Below are 20,518 nucleotides of genomic sequence, written 5' to 3'. Positions count from 1 at the left end.
TATTTTTTACGATGCATTTTAGAATCTTTTTTTATGTTATGGTTGTGTGGCTGCTACCTTGGCCACGAGATCACATCTATCTTTGTTTCTTTTACAGGTTGTGTTTATCACATTTAAGAAGTTCAGAACACGTGTCACATACACACTTTGCTCAAAGGTATAAAGGCTTTATACCTTTATGCCTGCAAGCCTTTATGATAAAGGCTTACAGTACTGTAAGAGATAAGCTACTATTCCATGTTTATTATGATTCATATTATTGGATAGAGAAGACAGGTGTTAGAATATGAGCATTCACTCTAGATTTTGTGTAGATTTCTCAAATAAAAGTATAAACCGGTGTCTATTTAAGTTTGTTACAATGAAAATTCTGCCGTAATTAAGACAAAAACCTAACTTTTAATATATTTCTTTGCTTTATTGCAGTTCATTTTTAATTGATATTTTTATTTTATCCTGTTTTAAGCCTTACTTTTAAAAAATCCCCTTCAGGGTTGCATCAGGAAGGACTACTGCTGTAAAACTCAAATCAAACGTGGAGCTTCCCGTTGTGGTCTCCTCTTAAGACAAGGGAGCAGCTTTCACTTCTACTTACTTTTATTTTAACCTATAATGCATTACTCAAATCTTAGTACCTCAGTTGTTGTCTGGATCCTGCTGTCTCCACACCTCAAGTGTTCCTCCACATTTACTATTCAAATATTTGACAAAGGGGCAGAGGCAGGAACTACACACAGTCTTGCCTTTTCTTTTAAAGAAGTCAGACTCAGAGTTTTAAAACCTGTTTTTATTTGGCACACTCCGTCTGATACAGGATCACTGTGCAAGGCACTTTAATGAGGAACATTTGCAAAGCGGTGACAAAGCAAAAGTGCAGAGGAGAAGAAAAAGCAAGGGGGAAAAAGAATGTGGAGAATGATTCAATTTGATTGTCATGTACCTGAATTTAACAGTATTAAAAAAGAAAATAAATACCAAATTTGCCACAACATCAAAGAATTGCTAAACCTATGGCTGAGACATTTATGGCATTGATTACTTTAAAAATCCTAAGCAAAGAATTCAACAGAAGAATCCAATACAAATCAATCAAAACACCTGTAAAAGCCAAACTATAAAAAGAAACGAATGTGACAAATTAAAATGTCAAACAGAAACAAACTGAGTTTTTCAGTGCATGAAAGCCTATTTAGTGGTTGATTACTTAATAAAAAGACACAAACACGTGGCATTACAGTAGTTATAGACTTCCGATACTTCTGATCTACCAACTAATTGAATAATATGAGTTTGCAATGTGGTGAAAGAGCAGTATACTCAGCTGTATGTTTGAATTGCAGTTATTGAAGTAAACACTGAACAGTTACATATTCAGTAAAAATTTTCAATGCAAACCAGATTTCCTAATGAACTACACTAAGTCTAACCTTTCTGATAATTAGTGCTTTGATAGGAACAGCAGCAAACTGCACTCGCAATAGTAACTAAAGGAGGCACTGAAAAATCTGCAGCGGTTTTGGTACAAAGGCAACTCAGGCGTGGCCATGCTCTCTCTCTCATTTTTTTTTTTTTTTTTTTTTTTTTAAACCAAGACAATCACCCGCTAGCAAATAAAAGAACATCTTTAGACTTTACCCGCTGTGAACAACACAGCAAAACTTCCACCATTGCAGGAAACTAAAAAGATATCAGTGCACCCAGAAAACCAAACGCGTTCAGCAGAAACAGAAGGGGGAGTGCACAGAACGGTCCGGCTCTGTAAAAGAAACAACTGGCACACATATTTAAAAAGAAAAACTTCCTCATTTGATTCCTGCCTTTGAATCTTAGTCTTTCAATAAGATGGAGGCTGATACGCTCCTGGAGTCTCCTGGGTGTTGGAGAAAGGTGACTGCTGATAGCCAGAGGGCCCGCTGGTGCTGGAGTAGGGGCTGCTCTGGTAAGGAGCATTGTGGTCGTTGGCTGGGTCTCTGTATTCCTGCTCGAATTCATTCACTCCTTGGCGATACCTTGCAAGTGCAAAGTAGGTCAAGAGGCTCTGTAGAGAGAACTTTGAATTAGTGCTAGGATCTTTTATCACAGCAAATTCAAAGCTAATGCGAACTCTGCCTCAGCCTCACCCAGGTGATGATCGAGAAGAAGGAGAAGGCAATGACACCTCGGGCAGCGTCGGCCACGACTTGTTCGTTTGTCGTCTTGGACCACAGGCTCGTCAGGACGCAGAAGCAGATGAACCACAGGAACGTCCACACCGCTGTCAGGTGTTCACAGGAGAGAAACATGTTTCATGTGTTAACTTTAAGTCTCACTTCCTGATTTATGGCACAGTTCCTTCATTAAACTATGTGGTGAAAAAATGAAAACCAACTCTTACCAGAGAAAGCAAGATCACTTATTACAATGTATTTTCGGTCTTTGGCATTGCTGATGTTCGGGAAGTAGGCATCTAGCATGAGGAACAAAACACAAGCCAAGAAGGCCAAGACTCCGACTCCCACCCCGTAACTGCAAGCACTGTCAGAGTTGTGGAACATGCACTCGTTTTCAGCTTTTTCCGTCGTGTTGGTGTAGCCTTCGGCTGTGATGGTTGCAAAAACCACGATAGAGAATATCTGCAAAGACGGGACACAAAAAGGTCAAGGCCAAGTTTAAGCCACGCAGCTATGGAGTTTGCGAAATTACCATGACTCACATTACAAGAAAGCTTCTTTAATCAAAAAAATAATATCTGTCAATTCAATCTAAACAAGTATAACGCCACCTTTTCAGCTATTCGTGACCCACATCCCCTTTTTCATAACACAGCTAACATGAAAAACATTACACAATTACGTGACACAAAATGAAAATACTACTTTTAAAAGGCAACCGAATCACCGAGTCACTGTTCACTCACGTTCTAGCTTCTTAATTCATGAAGACTTCATGCATTTTGTATGATTTTGAACAGGTTTTAAGCATTCTTATAAATACTCTACATGAAGACATCTGAAGAGAATATGAACTTATGGACAACCATTTGCCTGCAAAACCATGTTGGTTTTATTTATAACATTTGAACACTTAAACTTTCCTACATTAGTTATTATAGTTTTGCATTCTTTTGAATTGTATTACATAGTGACTTTTCATTTTTCTTTCGGTTTCCAGACTGGATTGACTTATTGCAGTTTACTTTATATTGTTTGAAAAGGTTTTAGTTTAATATTTATAAATTTCAGTGCTAGTTTTAGCCTTTGTTTTGATTATTATTGTATGGAGGGTGTATGTCAGAAGCGAGATTTAGGAAAATCAGTGCAGGAACCTTTTGAAAACAGTTGATTCATAGTTTTAGTTAAATAAAATATCCTTGTTTTCTACCCGTCTTGTTCACAGATGTAGGTTTTCACTAATAGGCCCACTGAACTTAAATGCACTTACCGGAAAGCAAATACTGTAGCACAACTTTTACTTGTCTGTTTTCTGTTAGTATTGCTTTTTTTTTCTTGCAAAGCACTGTGAAGGTATGCTTTAGTAACACTGCATACTTAAGCTTCCACTGCAGTGCCTGCATATCGTTAGCTTCATAGCATAAGTGCCTAAGTCATTGACTTAGTCAAATGACTTAGGCAATTATGCTATGAAGCTAACGATATTAAGCATTTCCAATCACCTGACAACTGGAGTTGACTTGACAACAGATGACGGCGGAAGCTTCAATTTCTGACAATTATCTAAACTATAAAACTGCAAGAAAAAAAGCAAACAACTCCTGTTGTTTTAACCTGTCTCGTTTTTAAACCACGGGAACACAGAAACTTTAAATTAAAAGTCTGCAGATCGCTTATCATCATGTGGCAGTTAGTGTGGTGACACAGCACTGGTCAGTTGCTAGTTATTATTAGCTACCATCAACCAGAGCCACAGAAACACCATTTTTTACACTTTACTGAAAGCTCATTAAAATGTTTAAACGTGACACTCAGATAATGTCCCGCGTTGACCGCACAAAAAGCTAAAAAAACAAAATTTTCACTAATTTGGGTGGGCGCTGGCAGCGCACATCTGTTAAGCTAAACTAGGTGCAGTGACAGCTGGCTAACTGTGATGCTAACGTTTCCGTGAAGTCACTCACCCAGCTCAGGAAGCGCAAAATAGTTTGAGGCTGTTTTAGAAAGTTCGCTAAATCAAAGGCGCCACCGGCCAAAGAGGCCCCGTAAGCACTGCTCTGCATTTTCCCCGTGAAGAAAACCCCGACAGTCAGACAGTTTAGGGACAAACTGACAAGTCTTCCTGTCACGACTGCGGCAGTTTCGATTTGTCAAAAAAACTTCCTCAAAACTTTTTTAACGCCGCCCCTGCGGCGATGCGTTCACGGGACTCCCGGAAGTTTAATTCCTCAACGCCGTGGATCTTACGGAGGCCGTGTTATTATGTAAACCTTGCTTTTACCGTGTTTGGTGTTCAAGGCCCCTTTTCCCACCCAGAACTGCTTTAATTCTTCATGGTGCAGATTCAACAAGGTGCTGAAAAGATTTTAGTGCATATTGACATGATAGCATCACACAGTGGCTCCAGATTTGCAAGCTGCACATCCATGATTCGGATTAACCAATCATGTGAACGATTCGAACACATCCCAAAGGTGCTCATTGAGCTAAGATCTAATGACTGTCGAGCACTGAATGTGAGGTAAAGAAACCAGTTTAAGATGTTTCTGACCTTTACCTGTCAGAAGATGGTAGTCATAAAGGGATGGACATGGTCAGCAAGGTTATGGCATTTAAATGATGCTCAGCTGCTGCTAAGGGGCCCTAAATCTGCACAAAAAATAAAATAAATAATAATATCCCCACACCATTACACCACCGGCAGTAGCCTATACCACTGATACAAGACAGGCTGGGTAGACGCTTTCATGTTCAGAAATCAAGAATCATCAGTCCAGGTAACAGCTGTCTCGTTTTCTTGAGCCTGTGTAAATTGTAGCCTCATCCTCACGTTCTTAGCTGAGCTGGCAGTATGCCCATGGGGTCTTCTCCTACTGTAGCCCATCTATGCCAAGGTTCAAAGTGTTGCGTGCTCTTCTATATACCTTAGTTGTAACAAATGGTTATTTGAATAACGTTTGCCACAGATGAGCACAAAAAAAAAAATCCCTCATCAAAAAAAAAATCTAATAAATTTTTACACAGCTGCATATCTGTTACATGCTGATTTTTTTTTCATTTCACACAAACACTCATAATCAACAGATTTCTACTAAATTATCATTTCACACTGAGATGAAAAAAGAAACTGTTTTGCAGAAAGGGCAGGATCAAGTGTCCCTGAACCCTTCCTTAGTTCTACTGCAATAGTGCTAGGGTGCTGGGGGCTTTCTACGATGCAATTAGTTTTCCGTTTTCAGTCACCCATGCACCTCTTTGCATTTAATCATTAGCTATTTTGATTGTTATATAATAATAGACAGAAGACACCTGATTGTTTTGGGGTTCTCTCTATTATTGCAGGTCTTTACCTTACAATATAAAGGCAATTGTCATGATTTGGTGCTATATAAATAAAACTGAATTGAACTTAAGAGAACAAAAGGGCAAGTATTTGAGCACCACCAGGAGTCTATCTGCCTATCAGCTCCAAGCAGCCTGGATATTCTTCTTTGGCATCAACGAACAGTGCTGGGGTCTTAACTCAAAAACGAATGCATACTCCTGCGCTTTTGTGCAATAAAAATAAAGATACTGTTCACATCTCCACTCCTCCCCTTTGCCATCCGTTGACTGTAGTGCAAGCGCACAAGGAGAAAAAGGCATGTTTGATTTTTATGTTTTATTCCTTTGCGCCTTTGTAACGGAAGTAATGACATCACTTTAAAGTGGTTACTGAATTTAGTACAGCATTACATTATTACCTCAGTGCTGTGTGTTTATTGTCCTTCTGCATTCAGTTCTCATCTGATCTCTTCCTTTCGATAATTAGCTTATTTTTGCAAGGTTTGTACTAGTCCCTCAAATTCACTACACCAGAGTGAGAACGGTCATTTCTAAAACAAGCACAGGGCTGGAAATAGCCATTTAACCATGAAGTAACCAATCATAATACTATTCACTCACCCACTCATAGGTAACCAAAAGGTCACGCACATTGAAACAAATTACAAAGCACAAACTATTTGCCAACAATGGTACAAAAATAATTATACAAGAAACAATGACATATACTCTCAAATGCATGAAATACAGTACTACAATACATTGGTTTTGCCTTTATTTCAAAAGCCTGTATATTTTTTCCTGCAACTCATTTAGCTTCCTAATATAATGTTGTAGTTTGTTATTATGACCACTGGAGGGTCAACCATAACTCAAAATGCTCATCTTATTCTTCCAGATGTCTTGAATGCAAATACAAATGTTTCCAGTGGAAAAAAATGAATTAGACGTATTTTCTATTATTGCTGTTGTGATTGTGTTACAGTTATTCATTTACTTTGTCCCCATACAAAGAATGGTCATGAAATGTTATAGCAAACAACTGAAAGGAAACATTAATGTCTTTAAAGAGTCAAGAAAGACTAACCTAACCTCCTCCTCTTTGCTCTGTATTCATATTCAAATGATTAAAGAAAAAAAAAGAGATTGTAAATCAGGAAGTTGTTAATACCCCAGCGGCTATGATAAAGGTTGTGGCAGGATGTCACAAGTAGCAAAGCAACACTGTGAGGTTATCAGAGAAGTAGTTAGACAGTGTGACAAAATAAAGCATCATACTCATTTGCAGATAGTTTATTTTCAGAAGTGCAACACAGCACTGCTCCACTACACAGCAGACTTGGACGTCGTGTTTGAGATAAACGGTGATCATCAAAAACCATGGATTACAATGTGAACATTTGTGAAACAGATATCGACTACGAGTAAGTCTCTTTAAAAAAAAAAACAACTATATATATATATATAGTTTTTTTAAAAATATTTTTCTGTGACGTAAGTAAGTAATAAAGATGTATTTCTATAGCACATTTCCAGGTAAAATTACAAAGTGCTTCACTTCAAATAAAAATAGCAAAAAGGGGGAATAGACAATGAGACACAATAACATGCTACCTAAACGCTAGTTTGCAGTTTATTAATTTGGTTTGTCAGAGAAAAAATATAATGAAACTGTTACCACAAATCAACATTAATTAGATTAGGGTATTTCCTGTAAACATGTTATTTATGCACTAGTTTGCCTATAAAAACACATAATTCACATGTTCAAGGCCTGGGATAATAGGTGATGCGTTTAATGCCAGAGGAGTGCCGAGTGTCTGTTTTAACCATGACTAACGAGGAACACACATTTTCTCTAGTACAATTTAAAAATGTCTTGTTACACAGCTGATACAAACAACGCATACGAGCCTGAGGAGCAGAGCTTTTTCTAATCCGAACATTTTTTAAATAATCAAATGGAAAGTCTTTTACAGACGTAGCTTCTCATTGGTTGAAAATGGTTGAAGTAAACTGTAAATAAACAACAAACACATACAGGCTCCTTTTGTTTTACTTTTAGTAGCCTACATGTCCAATCTGTTTGGCTGCTGAAAGTCAGTCTCAAAGTTAATATTTGCTGCCTCGAATCCAAATCTCACCTGTGTGGGGTTTGAACAATCAAAGTCTATGCTGTACAGAGGGCACCGTGGGAGAGAGAACATCTATTCAGAATTTCCATTTCCAATGATTCTGGGAAATAAAGCAGTCAGCCACTCACAGGTGTTCAGGTTTACATTATACCTTCCGTATGCAACGTACGCCAAAACAGCCTGTTGAGAGAAATTTGAATTAGTACATTAATTGTTCGCACAAGAGATTCCAAACCAACTGTGAGTTGTATGTCAGACATACCCAGGTGATGATTGAGAAGAAGGAGAAAGCAATGGCAGCTCGGGCAGCATCGGCCATGACATATTCGGAGTTAGTTCTGGTCCACTGGTTGAGCAAGACACAGAAACAGATGAACCACAGGAAGGTCATAGCCGCTGTCAGGTGATTCAAAGCAGAGAAACAAATTCAGGGGAAAAGATTACAGCTGATGAAAGCTTCAAGTTATGACAGGCTGCACTTCCTTCTTTTGTACTCTTTTGTTCCTTTAATGAACTATATGGCATAGCAGTTAAAGCTGACTTACCGGAGAAGGCCAGATCTCCTTTGACAATGCGATCTTTCGCTGTGGCACTAGAGATCTTTGAAATGATGACGTCCAGGATGGGGAACACAACACAAGCCACAAAGGCCAGGACTCCAACTCCCACCGCATAGCTGCATGCGCATTCATTGTTGTTAAACATACAGGTGCCATTTGTTTTACTCGTGGGGCTATAGTAGCCTTGGTCTGAGATGGTTCCAAAAACAACAATGGCGAATACCTGCAAAGTGGAGACACTCAGGGTTCAGTCCCGGGTGAAGTTGCAAGATCATGACATTGCAACATTGCAAGATTATGAAATTGCAAGAAAGCAGTCTAAAAAAAGAAAACAAAATAGAGACGCCTTTCTGAAGAAGTAGAGCTCTGTCAACATCAACTTGCTTGCCTACACAGAATATCAAACATAAAATAAACATGTTTGACATTTGTCCGGAAAAAAGATATTCACATAGTCCTGTAGGTGGGGCACTGCTCTGGACTACAGATCGGTGATTGCAGAGAGAAATCAAACTACTAACCTTCCACCTGTTTTACCTCCTCCTGCTGCAGCCACGGCAAACACTAAATAAATATATGAATATAAATACTTTAAAGCATTGACTTCCTCGTTTGTGATAGTGTTGATTTGCATCTTTAGTTGTCAAATTATTTTTATATAGTCAATTAGCTACGCTTAGTATTGCATGATTAAGAGAAAATGCTGCTTAAAATTTTGTGCTATGAAAAAGGAAGCGCACCTTCTCTGACTTTTAAATGTAAATTTCAACTACAGGAGCAAAAAACTTTAAAGCCTTTAAGACATGTCACTCATCATCAGGTGGCAGTGTGGTGACACAGGGTTATTTGCTACTATCGGTCGTTGCATAGTTTACATTTAATTTACATTTAATTAAAATGTTTAAACCTGTCTACACTGGGTGTTCATGCCTCATGTAGACAGGTTTAAGCACATATATCTAAAAGCCCGCATTAGTCACTACTTTGCAGTGAGTAATGTGGCTGGCTAACTCTGATACTAATATAATTTCACTCACCCAGCACAGGGTGCGCAAAACAGTCTGTTTTATAAATCTCCTCCAATCAAAAGAATCATTATCCAATGAGGGTAGATTGCCAGTGTTTTCCATTTTACTCCACAAAAATTGCCTATCAGACAGTTTTAAGTTAAAAAGAAAAGCCTTCCTATTACAGTTGGGTACTTTCGATTTGTTGAACAATCTTGCTGAAAAGCACCTCGTAGGTGCCGTGGAAACTGGCCTTACAACATGCTATGCATTAGTGTGAAAAAAAGAACAGGTTAATCTCGTTTGCAATGCATCTGCCAAGTGGATGAAAAGTTGTGAAAATGATGAACACGACGTGCACACTCATGGGGAGATGCCAGGCTATAACTGACAGTGTTTCTACTGTGTTTTTATTCTTTTTTTTATCCACATCTGCTTTTACTGCATTGTTGTGCTTAAAAATGAAGCCATTGCCAATCACAGGTTTTCCAGATTGCAGTTTTGCATGGTGATCAAAACCTGACGACACTGTGTTCGTAATTCCATCAATTCTAGCAAAATGCCCAACACAAAAAATGTAACCTATGGTCGAGCCGCCACTGTGTTTTAGAACTCTAAACACTCATATCTGCACCTCTGTCGTTACGTCTTGCGTACATGTTAACCATGATTTGAACCAAAAACTTTCCAATCTGGGTTCATCGCTCCATCAGACCTGCTGCCACTGATTTTCACTCCACTTCTTGTGCAACTTGGCATATCTCGGACAAACACTGAAAACATTTCTGATGAGGTTTCAGTGAATAGAAGATGGATTAAATAAAGTTTCGAATGCATCTTTTAGGTCCTGTTTTTGGTCTTACTTCGAAATTTTTTTCTATTTTTTATGGATTTTCAGATCCTGTCCATTTGCTGTATATATTATTTCCTTTTCCTTTTACGCTCGCTGCTTCTTCTTTTGTGGTCCACTTGTTTAATTTCCTCAAATTCGTAAGGACTCACTGACCAACATGCAAAGATATGCTTTTTTAAGTTTTCAGCTAATAGCTGTTTGAGCTAAAATATACAAGAGCCTAAAGATACAATTTAAAATGGTCAGTCGTGGTTGTTTTCTGAGTTGTCTTTGATGTGTAGACATAACGCTGTTTCCTCACTTGAGTTAGGGGCCATTTTTATGCATAAATGATGCAAAGTTAAGAGTTAGGCGGCGTAACAGATGAAAAAAGCACTCCCCTGAAAATAAGTGAAAAAGCAGCCAATGTCCAAAGAAAAACTCCAAAAGCTATTCATATAAAACAACATGAGCTATAAGTCCTCTTCATGTTGGTCAAAGGTTTTGGGGACTTTTGGTCATTATTCTGTTCATTGTTGTAGGAATCTGGCAGATGGAGAACCAGCTCAGGATTTCTCCTTCAATCCCTTCAATGAGCCAGAAACCAGCACCCAAAATTGCCCTGAAATACTGGAGATGGAAGTCTTTAAAGAATGCACAGGTACAATGACTCAGTGTTTGCTGTTTACACCCCAGCGAAATGTTAGAATCCAATTTCTATCTGTAGTTTTATTTTTGATCTACAGATTATAAAACCTATAAAACCTATCATTTCGTAGATGTACAGTCAAACAGAAGCAGTTACACGAGTGACGAATCACACGACAGAGAAGAGATCAGCCATCTGCAGAGACACGGCTGGTCGGCTGCAACGGTAAAGGTGCTCGCCTCGATGCCTAGTCGCACTGCAGGTGAGGGGAAAATCTCTCCGTGCTGTCTAAATGTTTGCTAGGATTTATTCACACGTGTTAACTGCAACATTTGTTCAAAACGAAATTCCTCATCCACACAGAATTAAATAAATCCCGGCGAGTGCGATATCAGGCCTCATCCCATGAATCTCCTCACCTCTCCAGACCAGTCCAGGGTGCCTCTGTTCTGGCAGAGGCGGAGGAAATCAACACTGAAGGTGCCATTTGCTATTTTTTTGACAGGTGTTAACAAGTGTTTTCGTTCTACTTTTAACCCTCTCACTACAGTGAGATCTGACCTCTCTTATTCCACAGATTCCAATTTGTGCGCCGCTGAAAATAATATGGACCAGCTGGTGTCCAGCCTCCAAGGCCTCTCAGTGAGTGAAGGCACCCGCAAGCTGCGAGCAATGCCACTTAGCTTGGCAGATAAGATCGAAATCCGGTATGTGAGACACAAACCACTGGCGTGACCAGAGGAGTCGTGCAATGGAAATCACAATCAGTACTTTACGTCATCTTCAAGAATCTTAGAATCTATTTGGATGGCGTCTCACCATTTTTCTCCCTATCTTCTTCTAGAAAAGTTGCTTTCAGTTTAAAAACTGAAAGTTCATTCATCGGCAGAAATATACCCTGCTACACTCATCTAAGCATGTACATTTCAATGGTAAGTGCAAACAGCGTACACAGTGATAAGATTTCACCATGTGTGTAGGCGACACGCTCATGTTCCTTTCCCCTCAGACTTGGCGCCACTGCCTCTTTAGCTGCCTGCCCGTCTTCAGTTCGTTCAAATTGTGGCATTCAGCCTTGAAGACACTGAGCGGACGTTACGGAACCGGTGTGCTGTCCTACTTCCTTTTTCTGAGAACACTCCTGTTCCTTAACCTTCTCCTCTTTGTCATCACTGGCTTGTTCCTAATCATCCCACAAGGCATCAACCCTCCTCCTAGTCCTAAAGCAGACTTCAGTGGTATTGAGCTTCTCACGGGCACGGTGAGATGGCTGTACATCATATCCCAGCTGTATTTACAAGCTTATTTCAGCGACAAAGAAACCAGAGCTATCTTTAATGTTTTCGTTGACAGGGCTACTTTTCTGACAGCTTGATGTTTTATGGCTATTACTCCAGTGAAACGTTACCTGGAGACCAATACCGAATGCCAGCAGCCTATTTCTTTACCATCGGCTTCACCCTCTTCATTATCTGCATCATCCTTGTGTACAGGTTGAACTCTAACTCAATTACTTATGCTTTAATTCTATTTTTGTTGTGTCTTTTTTTTAATACTGTTTTTTTTGGGGGTTTTTTGACAGGTTGTCCAAATCCTTCGGAAAAAACTTTCAAGTCCTCAAATCTAACAAGAATCTGGCTGTGAAAGTTTTTTCTTGCTGGGACTTTAAAGTGAGCAAGAAGATATCTGTCAGACTCCAGTCTGAGAAAATCAGCACTCAGCTCAAAGTACGACTTTATATGAATACTCACTGAAGCGTGAAACGTTTCTTTTGGTTCTTGTTTTGTTGAAATTATTTTTAAAATAGACCAAACCAACCAAGTTATTTAAAAAGGGTTTCTTTACACTGAATGCTCTCTTGATGATTCTTAGCAACAAGTATTTCAGTTTTTGCAGCAGTCTTTGTCAGTTTGACATCACACATAGTAGTGTTTGTGGTTATCGTTTGCTCACAGGAACCTGATCACATGTTCACGTGTTATGTCACCCTCGGGGCCATGTCCTTAGTTTAAAAAGAACAAGCACCCTATTTGAAAGGCTTAGTTTACAAATGGTGCTTTTCCAACAGGAGCAGCTGTCTGAGATGATCAAGGGAGAAGACAAAAAGACCTGCATGCAACAACTTCACCGCCTTATTGTTCATCTGTTGGCGTGGACCGCATGCTTAATAAGCATTTTCTTGGGCACCATAGGAGTGCACAACCTGTCAGGAAAAAAAATCAACATCAAGGTACATTGTTGGGAAAAGGAAATGGTAGCATTCATGCACAGTCAAGCACCACTTTAAGTATGTAAATTTTAATTCCCCACCCACTGTGGTTAGCTACTTCTTCTTTTCTGCTAGACCTTTTGATATCTTTGTCTGTCTACTTTGTGTGATAATAAGCGCCCCCCACCCCACACGCACACACGCACACACACAACCCCCCCCAAAAAGATACTGGTGTTTCAAAGCTTTTCTGTGCAAGGACAAATAATAATAGAAATAACAGGAATAATATAGAAGTAATAAACTTTTGTGTTATCATCTCACGACTCACAAGGCTCAAGATGGTCCTGAAAACCTGCATATACAGCGCGGTGAAAAAGTACTTGCCCTCTTCCTTATTTCGTAGATTTTTGCATATTGCACACGTTTCAGACCTTCAAAGTAAATGCAACATGCAGTTTTGACATTATTTCATTTATTAGGGGAAAAAAGCTGCCAAAACCTACCTGACAATGTGTGAAAAAGTAATTGCCCCTAAACCTAACAGCTGATCATATCACCCTTGGCTCAGCTTTCTAAAACATTCGGTTCATCACAGTTAATTCACGATTTAACAAGACAGGGCAACTACTTTTTCACAGCACTGTACATACTCAAAGCGGTGTCGCCAATTTCACTCTTCTCTTTCTGAATAAGTCTAAAGACAGTTCTTTAGTAATAACGCAGAATCAGTCAACGTTAGAGAACTGCAGATTGACTTCCAGTATAACCTGGACACGTCCCCATGATGTCAAACACAACTGCAGGTAGATGGTGTAAGAGGATTACTGATACTATAGCAATACTTCATTTTTAAATATCATGGTTGTCAAGACGATCTCACTTCAGTTGCATATAATGTTTAAGCGGAACTTCATTTCCTGTTTTGATTATAACTTGTCGGTCTGCATTTTTCATTGTGATTTAGACCACTTTAAATCTGCCCAAAGACACTGAGTTGCTGGTCTTGTCAGCAGTGGTGTCGGGCATTAACCTGTTACTCCCTGGCTTCTTCAACCTGTGCGTTTGGGCAGAGCAATATGAATCACCTGGCACACGTGTCTATGTCTCTGTCTTCAGGTAAGGAAAAAAAAAAAGGAAAACACGCAAAAGAAGTTTTCAAATGAATAACATAGTTCAACACGATGTAAAATTATTGTCTTTGTTATGTGATTTGATTTTTATAAAGTTTAAATATTTATAATAAAGTATTTGATCATTTATTTTTCAGGAACCTGCTGTTGAAGGTCAGTGTTATTGGAGTTCTATGTTATCGCTGGCTGGAGAGCATTCCAGCCAATGGTCTGGAGGTTAGTAACATCCTCACGCTCTTACATGATTCAGCACTCAGTTACTGTATGCAATCGTTTTTATTCCTTAAAGAAAGCTTTTTGCACGCAGATGTTTAACACATGCGATATTATAGCTACAGTTTTGGAATCTGAAAGCATTTAACATCCACATTTTTACATTTTTTCAGTGTTGGGAGAGTTCAGTTGGCCAAGAACTGTACCGGCTCCTTGTGATGGACTTCATCGTTACGGTGCTTTACACTTTTTTGGGAGAGTTCCTATGGAGGCAAGTTTACCAGTTAGAGCAAGATCGGGTGATTGGTTTTACTTCTGTTTTAAGCCAAAACCTAATTCTTCCCTTCTAGGGTCTTTTCCCAGACAATCCTGCAAAAGAAAAGAAAGCCAGTGTTCGACATTGCTCGTAATGTGTTGGAGCTCATATATGGGCAAACTCTTACATGGTGATTATTCAGTAAAAACACAGCTTTAATATCAGCGTTAAAAAGGAAAATCAGTGGTCATGTGTTGCATTTCTTCTTGTAGGATCGGAGTTCTGTTTGCACCACTTCTTCCTGGAGTCCAACTAATAAAACTGATTGTGTTGTTTTACATGAAGAAGGTTGGTAGAGTGTGTATGCAGTGGGGCTGTAGTACCGTATGCCAAGACTGCATTGCAAACATGACTCTTCCTCTTTGTTTTCCAGAGAAGTCTCATTCTCAACTGTCAGGCCTCGAGAAAGCCCTGGAGGGCCACTCAAATGACAACGCTGTTCATTTGCATACTGTGGTTCCCCTCATTTCTTGGCACTGTCGTGACTATCATTTATACAGTATGGATGTAAGTATAACAATCTTCTTGGAATGCACGTCAGCGTTTTCATGCTTATAGCGTGAAAATGCTTGTGAGCGTTTCAAAACCACAAACACGCAGCTCGCTAAAAACAAACCTTAAGTAAAACAACAATCTCTTAAGTACAAACTAAAACTACAACTGGAATATTTTTACCCTGAAGGTAAATGGCCTGGAAATGACATTTTCTCAAGAAAGACCAAAACCAATAGTTTCAACTTAACGATTACAATCTATGTATTCAAATCTTTCTATATTCACTTGCTACTGTGAAGTAACAGGCTAGACACTCTTTTGCCTTCAGACCTGCTGTAATGAATCAACACTGAGCTGTAATCACACAGGAAGAAAACAAAAACAGGAAATAAGAGTAGGACAAGAGACATCTGGTAGATAAGCAGGCTGAAGGTTCCCACGTGATTCATCTTGAGTTCACTTGGAGTTTTCTCTCTGCGAATTCAAAACTACAGGAAAAGACAATGAGTTTACAAACTCATCAACTGATTCAGATCAGAGTAAACAAAAAAACACGAGACATAAAGGATCAGGCTAAAAAAAGATGATATATATATATATACACACACTCTTTACTGTATCCCCTTAAATGCATCTGCCTGTCATGCACAGAATCAAACCCTCGGAAAAGTGCGGCCCTTTCAGGAATCTCACAACAATGTTTGAGGGAGGGCAGATGTCGACCAGGCACCTGGAGGATGCTCATCCAATCCTGAAGTGGCTCAGTTGGGTCTACGACTGTTTGGTAGAGAATCCAGTGTTTCTATTCCTCGCCAGTGGAGTCTTTCTGTGAGTGGTAATGATTACGCTCCTGTTTCCGCTATGTATTTCATTTCATTAATTAGCAAGTCAGCGTTGTTTGTTGGTAGCAATTCGTAGCAGCAAGCATCTCCTCCATTGAAACATTTAATGTTCGTGACTTACAGAAATGGTTTTACGCTCTTAAAATTTTGAAATGATCCATTGCTATTTTTGCTTTTGTTTTTGCAGAATGGTGATATACTTTCAGGCTCAAGTTGTTGATGGCCAGAGGAAAATCATCAGCCGGTTAGAAAAGCAGATTGAAAATGTATGCATGAGTTTGTCTATGTTAGCGGCATTTGTGAGTTTAAGCGCTAACACTCGCACCATGTTAAGGCTGACACTGATGGCGTACTTTTAAAATGTACAAGTAGCATTTGAACCGCTTTTAGCATTTCCCCTGATGATGGCAGCGGAGAAAAAAAAGGCATCGCTAAAGATGTGAAAATTCCTTCTGAGTTGAGAGACAGAAATGACAAAAACGAATTCAGCATCCTAGTTTGAATTCATCATCTGAGTATATATGGTTATGTTAAAATTCTTCTTTCGTCTCTTCCCTCCTGGTTTTCACTTCTTCCTCCTGTCTTTTTGTCTGTGACATCATCTCTAAAGCTTGCAGCCTATGGTCTCTTCTTCACCTCCCTTTTATACTGTCCTTTGCTTTGGATGGTTGACCCAGGTATTTAAACTCATCCATCTTCAGCACTTCTACTCCCCTCATCTTCACCTTTCCACCTGCTTCCGTCTCATTCATACACATATACTCTGTCTTACTTGTACTGATTTTCCTTTCTCTTCTCTCCAATGCATGCCTCCAGATTTCCACTCTCTCTTCCTCCCGTTTTACCGACACCCAATCATTTGGACATTTAATACACGCTTTAATTCTTTTCCTGTCTTGATCATTGTAACTGACTTTTCATGTGCTTTTTATAATGCCGCTTCATGGTGATCTGAACAGACAAAAGAGCTTCCAGTGCTACTGAAAGGGCTTGCTACAAGCGTTCAAAGATCTGTGAAACAGTCCAAAACATTAGTTTTATTGGATTGTGCAGAAGTTGTTATTTAAATAGTTTTAAAAGACCCCTGCACTGAATAACCAAAAACAACTTCAGCTGGGCTAAGACACAGGGATCCTTGTTTAGCTTCCCGTATTGCACATACCATTAGTGGAACTCCTTCATCCCAGTCATTACCAATAGCCAAACAGCACTTCTGCAGCATAGATTTAATAGTCTGGTGCCACCTTTCCAGAGCTCCCTAGGACTCAGGATGACAGGCACTAGAGACCACATGTTTAACTACTAATAGTCTGCATGACCTAGTTAAAGAGCACTCAAAAGAATCTGTTGTTGGATGAACACAATTTAATCATGGCACCTATTTCCACGTGATTTAACCAAGTACAATAACCAATTTTTGACCATGTCAAACCAACACATTTGGCATTTGGTGGTTTAACGTAATCAGATTACATTGGATCAACGTAGTATACTTACATTGAGTTGAAGTGATTTATTTAAGTATGAAATCTGTTTTAATTCATTCTACACAAGTTAAGGAAAACGCAAAGAAATCTTGTTGCTTGAATAACTACTTTGTTAAGCAAGACAATTACTGCTAGTCTTGCGTAATGAACCAATACAGGGGTTGATGATTTTATAGAGAAAAACAACCATTTACACTTAGATTCATGGGTAATGCAGAATCACCAATTAACCTAACTCTAATTACACACAGCAAACTAGCCAGATTGTGGATTTGAACCCAGGTCCTTCTTGCTTTGAGGTAACAGCATTAACCATCACACCACCAAGCTGTCAACCCAGGCTTAACAAACTAGGAAAGCTATGATTACAAGGCTTGATGCAGCATTTTCTGTACGTTTTTGTCCTTGACAGGTTAAACCGCAATAAATAGCAATGCCATACACGTGGTGTGGGTGTAGTTGTCTGCCTCTTAAAACTCCAGCGATTTTCCTGCAGTTTGACATCTAATGTGATTTTCGTGAGTCCAGGCAACGAACCACTCTTACTAGATTGTATCATGTCATCTCAACAAGAACAAATTAAGTTGCTGAATTTCATGCAGATGCTACATGATTTAATTACGTTCACCATAGAAACATGAAATTATTTAGTTCAAATTACAAGTTGTACATGTAACAACCACCCAATTTCTTCTTTTTGAGTGTGTTTTGATAGGAAATTTATGCCTTTGTCTGTCTGAACTACTTTGGATTTTGGGAGGCCAAAGATGGTAAAAAAGCCTTTATGATTAGAGGAGCTGACTCACTCAAGGGCAACAAATCAGTGACTATCAGTGACCGAGATCTACCAGTATCCCTCAGGACTTTTATAGTTTGCTCAACCTCTGGTTTGCTTGTTAAAGGCAAAGATCCCTGAAAGATAAATTGTTCAAAACATGGATCAGGCTCTGGGTTTGAATTGTTTTAATTAACCCCACCCCGGCTCCAACTTCCAAAGTTCAAACTCTGTCTGATGGTTTGGGCTTTATCCTGAGCCTCCAACTGTAATCCTGCTAAACATTCCTTGAGAAATGCTTCTTCCTTTATTCCAGGAAGTGAAAAGAACTAATTGAGCTAGGTCAAGTGGTTATTTTTGCAATTTTGGGTGTGTCTCGATAGCAGCCAATTCCCCATCATCCACTGGCAGAGCAAATTTTGCTTGTGTAGATCTATTAGGTAAAACTGGAGGACAAGATGAACCGAGCCCAAAAGTTTGTTTGAGACCACATTTCTCAGATCTCTCATAAGCATTTGCTTGCTCACATTTAATTCAAAGTGTTATGCTATGGACGACAAATCATCTTTTCTACACAAATACAATTCCGTCCATGAAGCTTCCTTCAGAAACTTAAGTCAGAAGCAACAGCTGCCATACTCAGTCCTGTTAACAGTCACCAAAAACATAAGATAAGATAAGAAACATAACATATAACTTTCACTATCTAGTGTTTGGTTGAGAACAGGACAGATCAGTCAGAGTTAACAACCAACATCAAGCTAGCCACAAACATAAACCTATCAAAAAGACCCGACGTGGGTAGGCTCCTGCCTACATAGCAGAGCTTATAACAGCAGTCAGCTTCTCTGATCGTCGGTTTATAGTTCCACACTATTTATAACCAGAGGTGACCACGCTTTTCACGCAGTAGCTCTAAAACTTTGAAACAGCCTTTCTCAGCTCATCTGGTTGGCTCAGTCAGTATTTTATTACAGTTTTTAATTTATTGAATCAATTTATTTTTTAATAACTGCTGAAATCAAGTTTTTGTCATTATTAATGTCAATGCATTGTGTTTTGTTTTAATGCTGTTCAAAGGAGGGTAAGGACAAAAAGTTCCTCATCGCCAAATTACAGGATTTATGCAAATAATCATCCCACTTCCCCTCAAGGGTGAGTATTCTCAATACTGCAGCTCTTCACTGAGGCTACATAATTTTTGTTTTGTTTAGGTTTTTTTTGCTTTGCACTGGTATTTCAAGTCAAAAGATGAACTTTCTTTTCTTCCCCAGTCTCTGGCTGAACACTGTGAACAAAGTGCACTCTCTCACTACACATCTCTCACTACGCAGCAGTTTGGCTCACTGAGAAGTATTTTGGCTTCGATATTATCTCAAAGCTGAGTTGATTGTCCAGATAAACAGGAACGTCTAAAACATGCTACAAACATGAACAAAATAAAAGTAAAATCAGTAACCGTGAAGTTTGCTGTTTTTAAATATATGTTAATCTTGGTCATCTCTGAAAACTGAATCACTGACAGTTGGCACCTCAGCAGGGTTATTAATATTTATTTATAGGCTTTTATTATCACAGTGTACAATGATCTTCAATGTATTTTATGACAAGACAAAATAAAATTTCTTCTTTGTTTTTGTCCCTGTTGTTTCTTTTATCTGATGGCAAGTGTTAAATTCCGGTTCTTTCGGATTCTTTACGGCCAAAAAGACACGGCTCAAAAGTGGTCTTTTTACTTTAAAAAATGATCTTTATTTTACATATCCGGATATGGAGACCTTAGCACACAACACACAACCCAAGATTCTTTAAAATCAGTCATCATGAATACCTTCACAATGGATTTCTTAAGAACACATTCCACGTGACATTGTTTAACCGGTAAAATATGCAGAAGTGCGAAAGAAAAAGTAAAGTGGGGTCCTGTTGGATATGTTGTCAGTGAAGAACGACTTTTGCCTGACTGTAAAACCTTTTGAGAACACATAAAGGTTATCTGAGTAAAAACTTACCTGAGCTGACTTGAAGTTGTTCTTTGATCTTTTTGTTGTTCTTCTTTTCCAGTACAAACAAATTGAGTCATATTCATGGTATAGACCACCAAGTTCTAGTCAGTTCATCCTTGAGTTCAAGTGAACAATTGAAGAACATTTGCCAAATCTGAAGGAATATGTTTCATCAAAAGAAATAAAAATATTATAATTATTTTATTTACATTTTTTTTTACTGTTTCAATGAGAAAAGTCCAGCTGGATGAACCAACCGTCTAAAAATATGACAACTTGCTCCTGCGTACCACCATGTCCAAATACAGTAAGTTAACTAGCACATTGCTACATTAACAAGTTTTCAGTAATGCCAGCCGTCCCTAGCCACCATACAGTTTCCCAG

At 38.9% G+C, this 20,518-nt stretch overlaps 3 protein-coding genes across 3 annotated transcripts; 1 reads left to right on the top strand and 2 right to left on the bottom strand.

The window, feature by feature from the left end:
- Nucleotides 1-766: 766 nt before the first annotated feature.
- Nucleotides 767-4,328, bottom strand: syngr2a (synaptogyrin 2a). Its single transcript, XM_085454297.1, has 4 exons — nucleotides 4,115-4,328; nucleotides 2,375-2,612; nucleotides 2,121-2,254; nucleotides 767-2,038 (listed from the first exon to the last, which is right to left on the bottom strand). Exons 1-4 carry the CDS (start codon nucleotides 4,211-4,213, stop codon nucleotides 1,835-1,837), a joined length of 675 nt encoding a protein of 224 aa, XP_085310423.1. The 5' UTR covers nucleotides 4,214-4,328; the 3' UTR covers nucleotides 767-1,834.
- Nucleotides 4,329-6,704: 2,376 nt separating this feature from the next.
- tmc6a (transmembrane channel-like 6a) lies at nucleotides 6,705-19,766 on the top strand. The gene is made up of 20 exons (XM_085454294.1): nucleotides 6,705-6,898; nucleotides 10,551-10,669; nucleotides 10,788-10,919; nucleotides 11,021-11,137; nucleotides 11,235-11,364; nucleotides 11,502-11,589; nucleotides 11,667-11,918; nucleotides 12,011-12,150; nucleotides 12,240-12,384; nucleotides 12,726-12,887; nucleotides 13,834-13,985; nucleotides 14,137-14,215; nucleotides 14,386-14,483; nucleotides 14,563-14,658; nucleotides 14,741-14,816; nucleotides 14,902-15,035; nucleotides 15,675-15,851; nucleotides 16,053-16,131; nucleotides 19,208-19,282; nucleotides 19,402-19,766. The coding sequence occupies exons 1-19, from the start codon at nucleotides 6,855-6,857 to the stop codon at nucleotides 19,259-19,261; spliced, it is 2,274 nt and encodes a 757-aa protein (XP_085310420.1). The 5' UTR covers nucleotides 6,705-6,854; the 3' UTR covers nucleotides 19,262-19,282; nucleotides 19,402-19,766.
- Nucleotides 6,932-9,486, bottom strand: LOC146711452 (synaptogyrin-2-like). Its single transcript, XM_085454292.1, has 4 exons — nucleotides 9,207-9,486; nucleotides 8,155-8,392; nucleotides 7,872-8,005; nucleotides 6,932-7,789 (listed from the first exon to the last, which is right to left on the bottom strand). The coding sequence occupies exons 1-4, from the start codon at nucleotides 9,297-9,299 to the stop codon at nucleotides 7,682-7,684; spliced, it is 573 nt and encodes a 190-aa protein (XP_085310418.1). The 5' UTR covers nucleotides 9,300-9,486; the 3' UTR covers nucleotides 6,932-7,681.
- Nucleotides 19,767-20,518: the final 752 nt, after the last annotated feature.

Source organism: Copadichromis virginalis, linkage group LG4 (genome assembly GCF_057382275.1).
Source record: "Copadichromis virginalis isolate Kocher_CV1m ecotype Utaka linkage group LG4, C_Virginalis_male_GT1.1, whole genome shotgun sequence".
NCBI lineage: Eukaryota > Metazoa > Chordata > Actinopteri > Cichliformes > Cichlidae > Copadichromis > Copadichromis virginalis.
Note: the sequence above shows the minus strand (reverse complement) of the source record. Positions and strands in the feature narration are given on the sequence as shown.

Coding starts and splice junctions, on each gene's coding strand:
- syngr2a (XM_085454297.1), bottom strand. CDS start 4,213: ATGCAGAGCAGTGCTTACGGGGCCTCTTTGGCCGGTGGCGCCTTTGAT. Junction 2,613..4,114: donor TTTTGCGCTTCCTGAGCTGG/GTGAGTGACTTC, acceptor CCGTCTTTGCAG/ATATTCTCTATCGTGGTTTT. Junction 2,039..2,120: donor TCTTCTCGATCATCACCTGG/GTGAGGCTGAGG, acceptor TTCTCTCTACAG/AGCCTCTTGACCTACTTTGC.
- LOC146711452 (XM_085454292.1), bottom strand. CDS start 9,299: ATGGAAAACACTGGCAATCTACCCTCATTGGATAATGATTCTTTTGAT. Junction 8,006..8,154: donor AGGAGATCTGGCCTTCTCCG/GTAAGTCAGCTT, acceptor ATCACCTGACAG/CGGCTATGACCTTCCTGTGG. Junction 7,790..7,871: donor TCTTCTCAATCATCACCTGG/GTATGTCTGACA, acceptor TTCTCTCAACAG/GCTGTTTTGGCGTACGTTGC.
- tmc6a (XM_085454294.1), top strand. CDS start 6,855: ATGGATTACAATGTGAACATTTGTGAAACAGATATCGACTACGA. Junction 14,659..14,740: donor TATGGGCAAACTCTTACATG/GTGATTATTCAG, acceptor TTCTTCTTGTAG/GATCGGAGTTCTGTTTGCAC. Junction 14,817..14,901: donor TGTTGTTTTACATGAAGAAG/GTTGGTAGAGTG, acceptor TTTGTTTTCCAG/AGAAGTCTCATTCTCAACTG.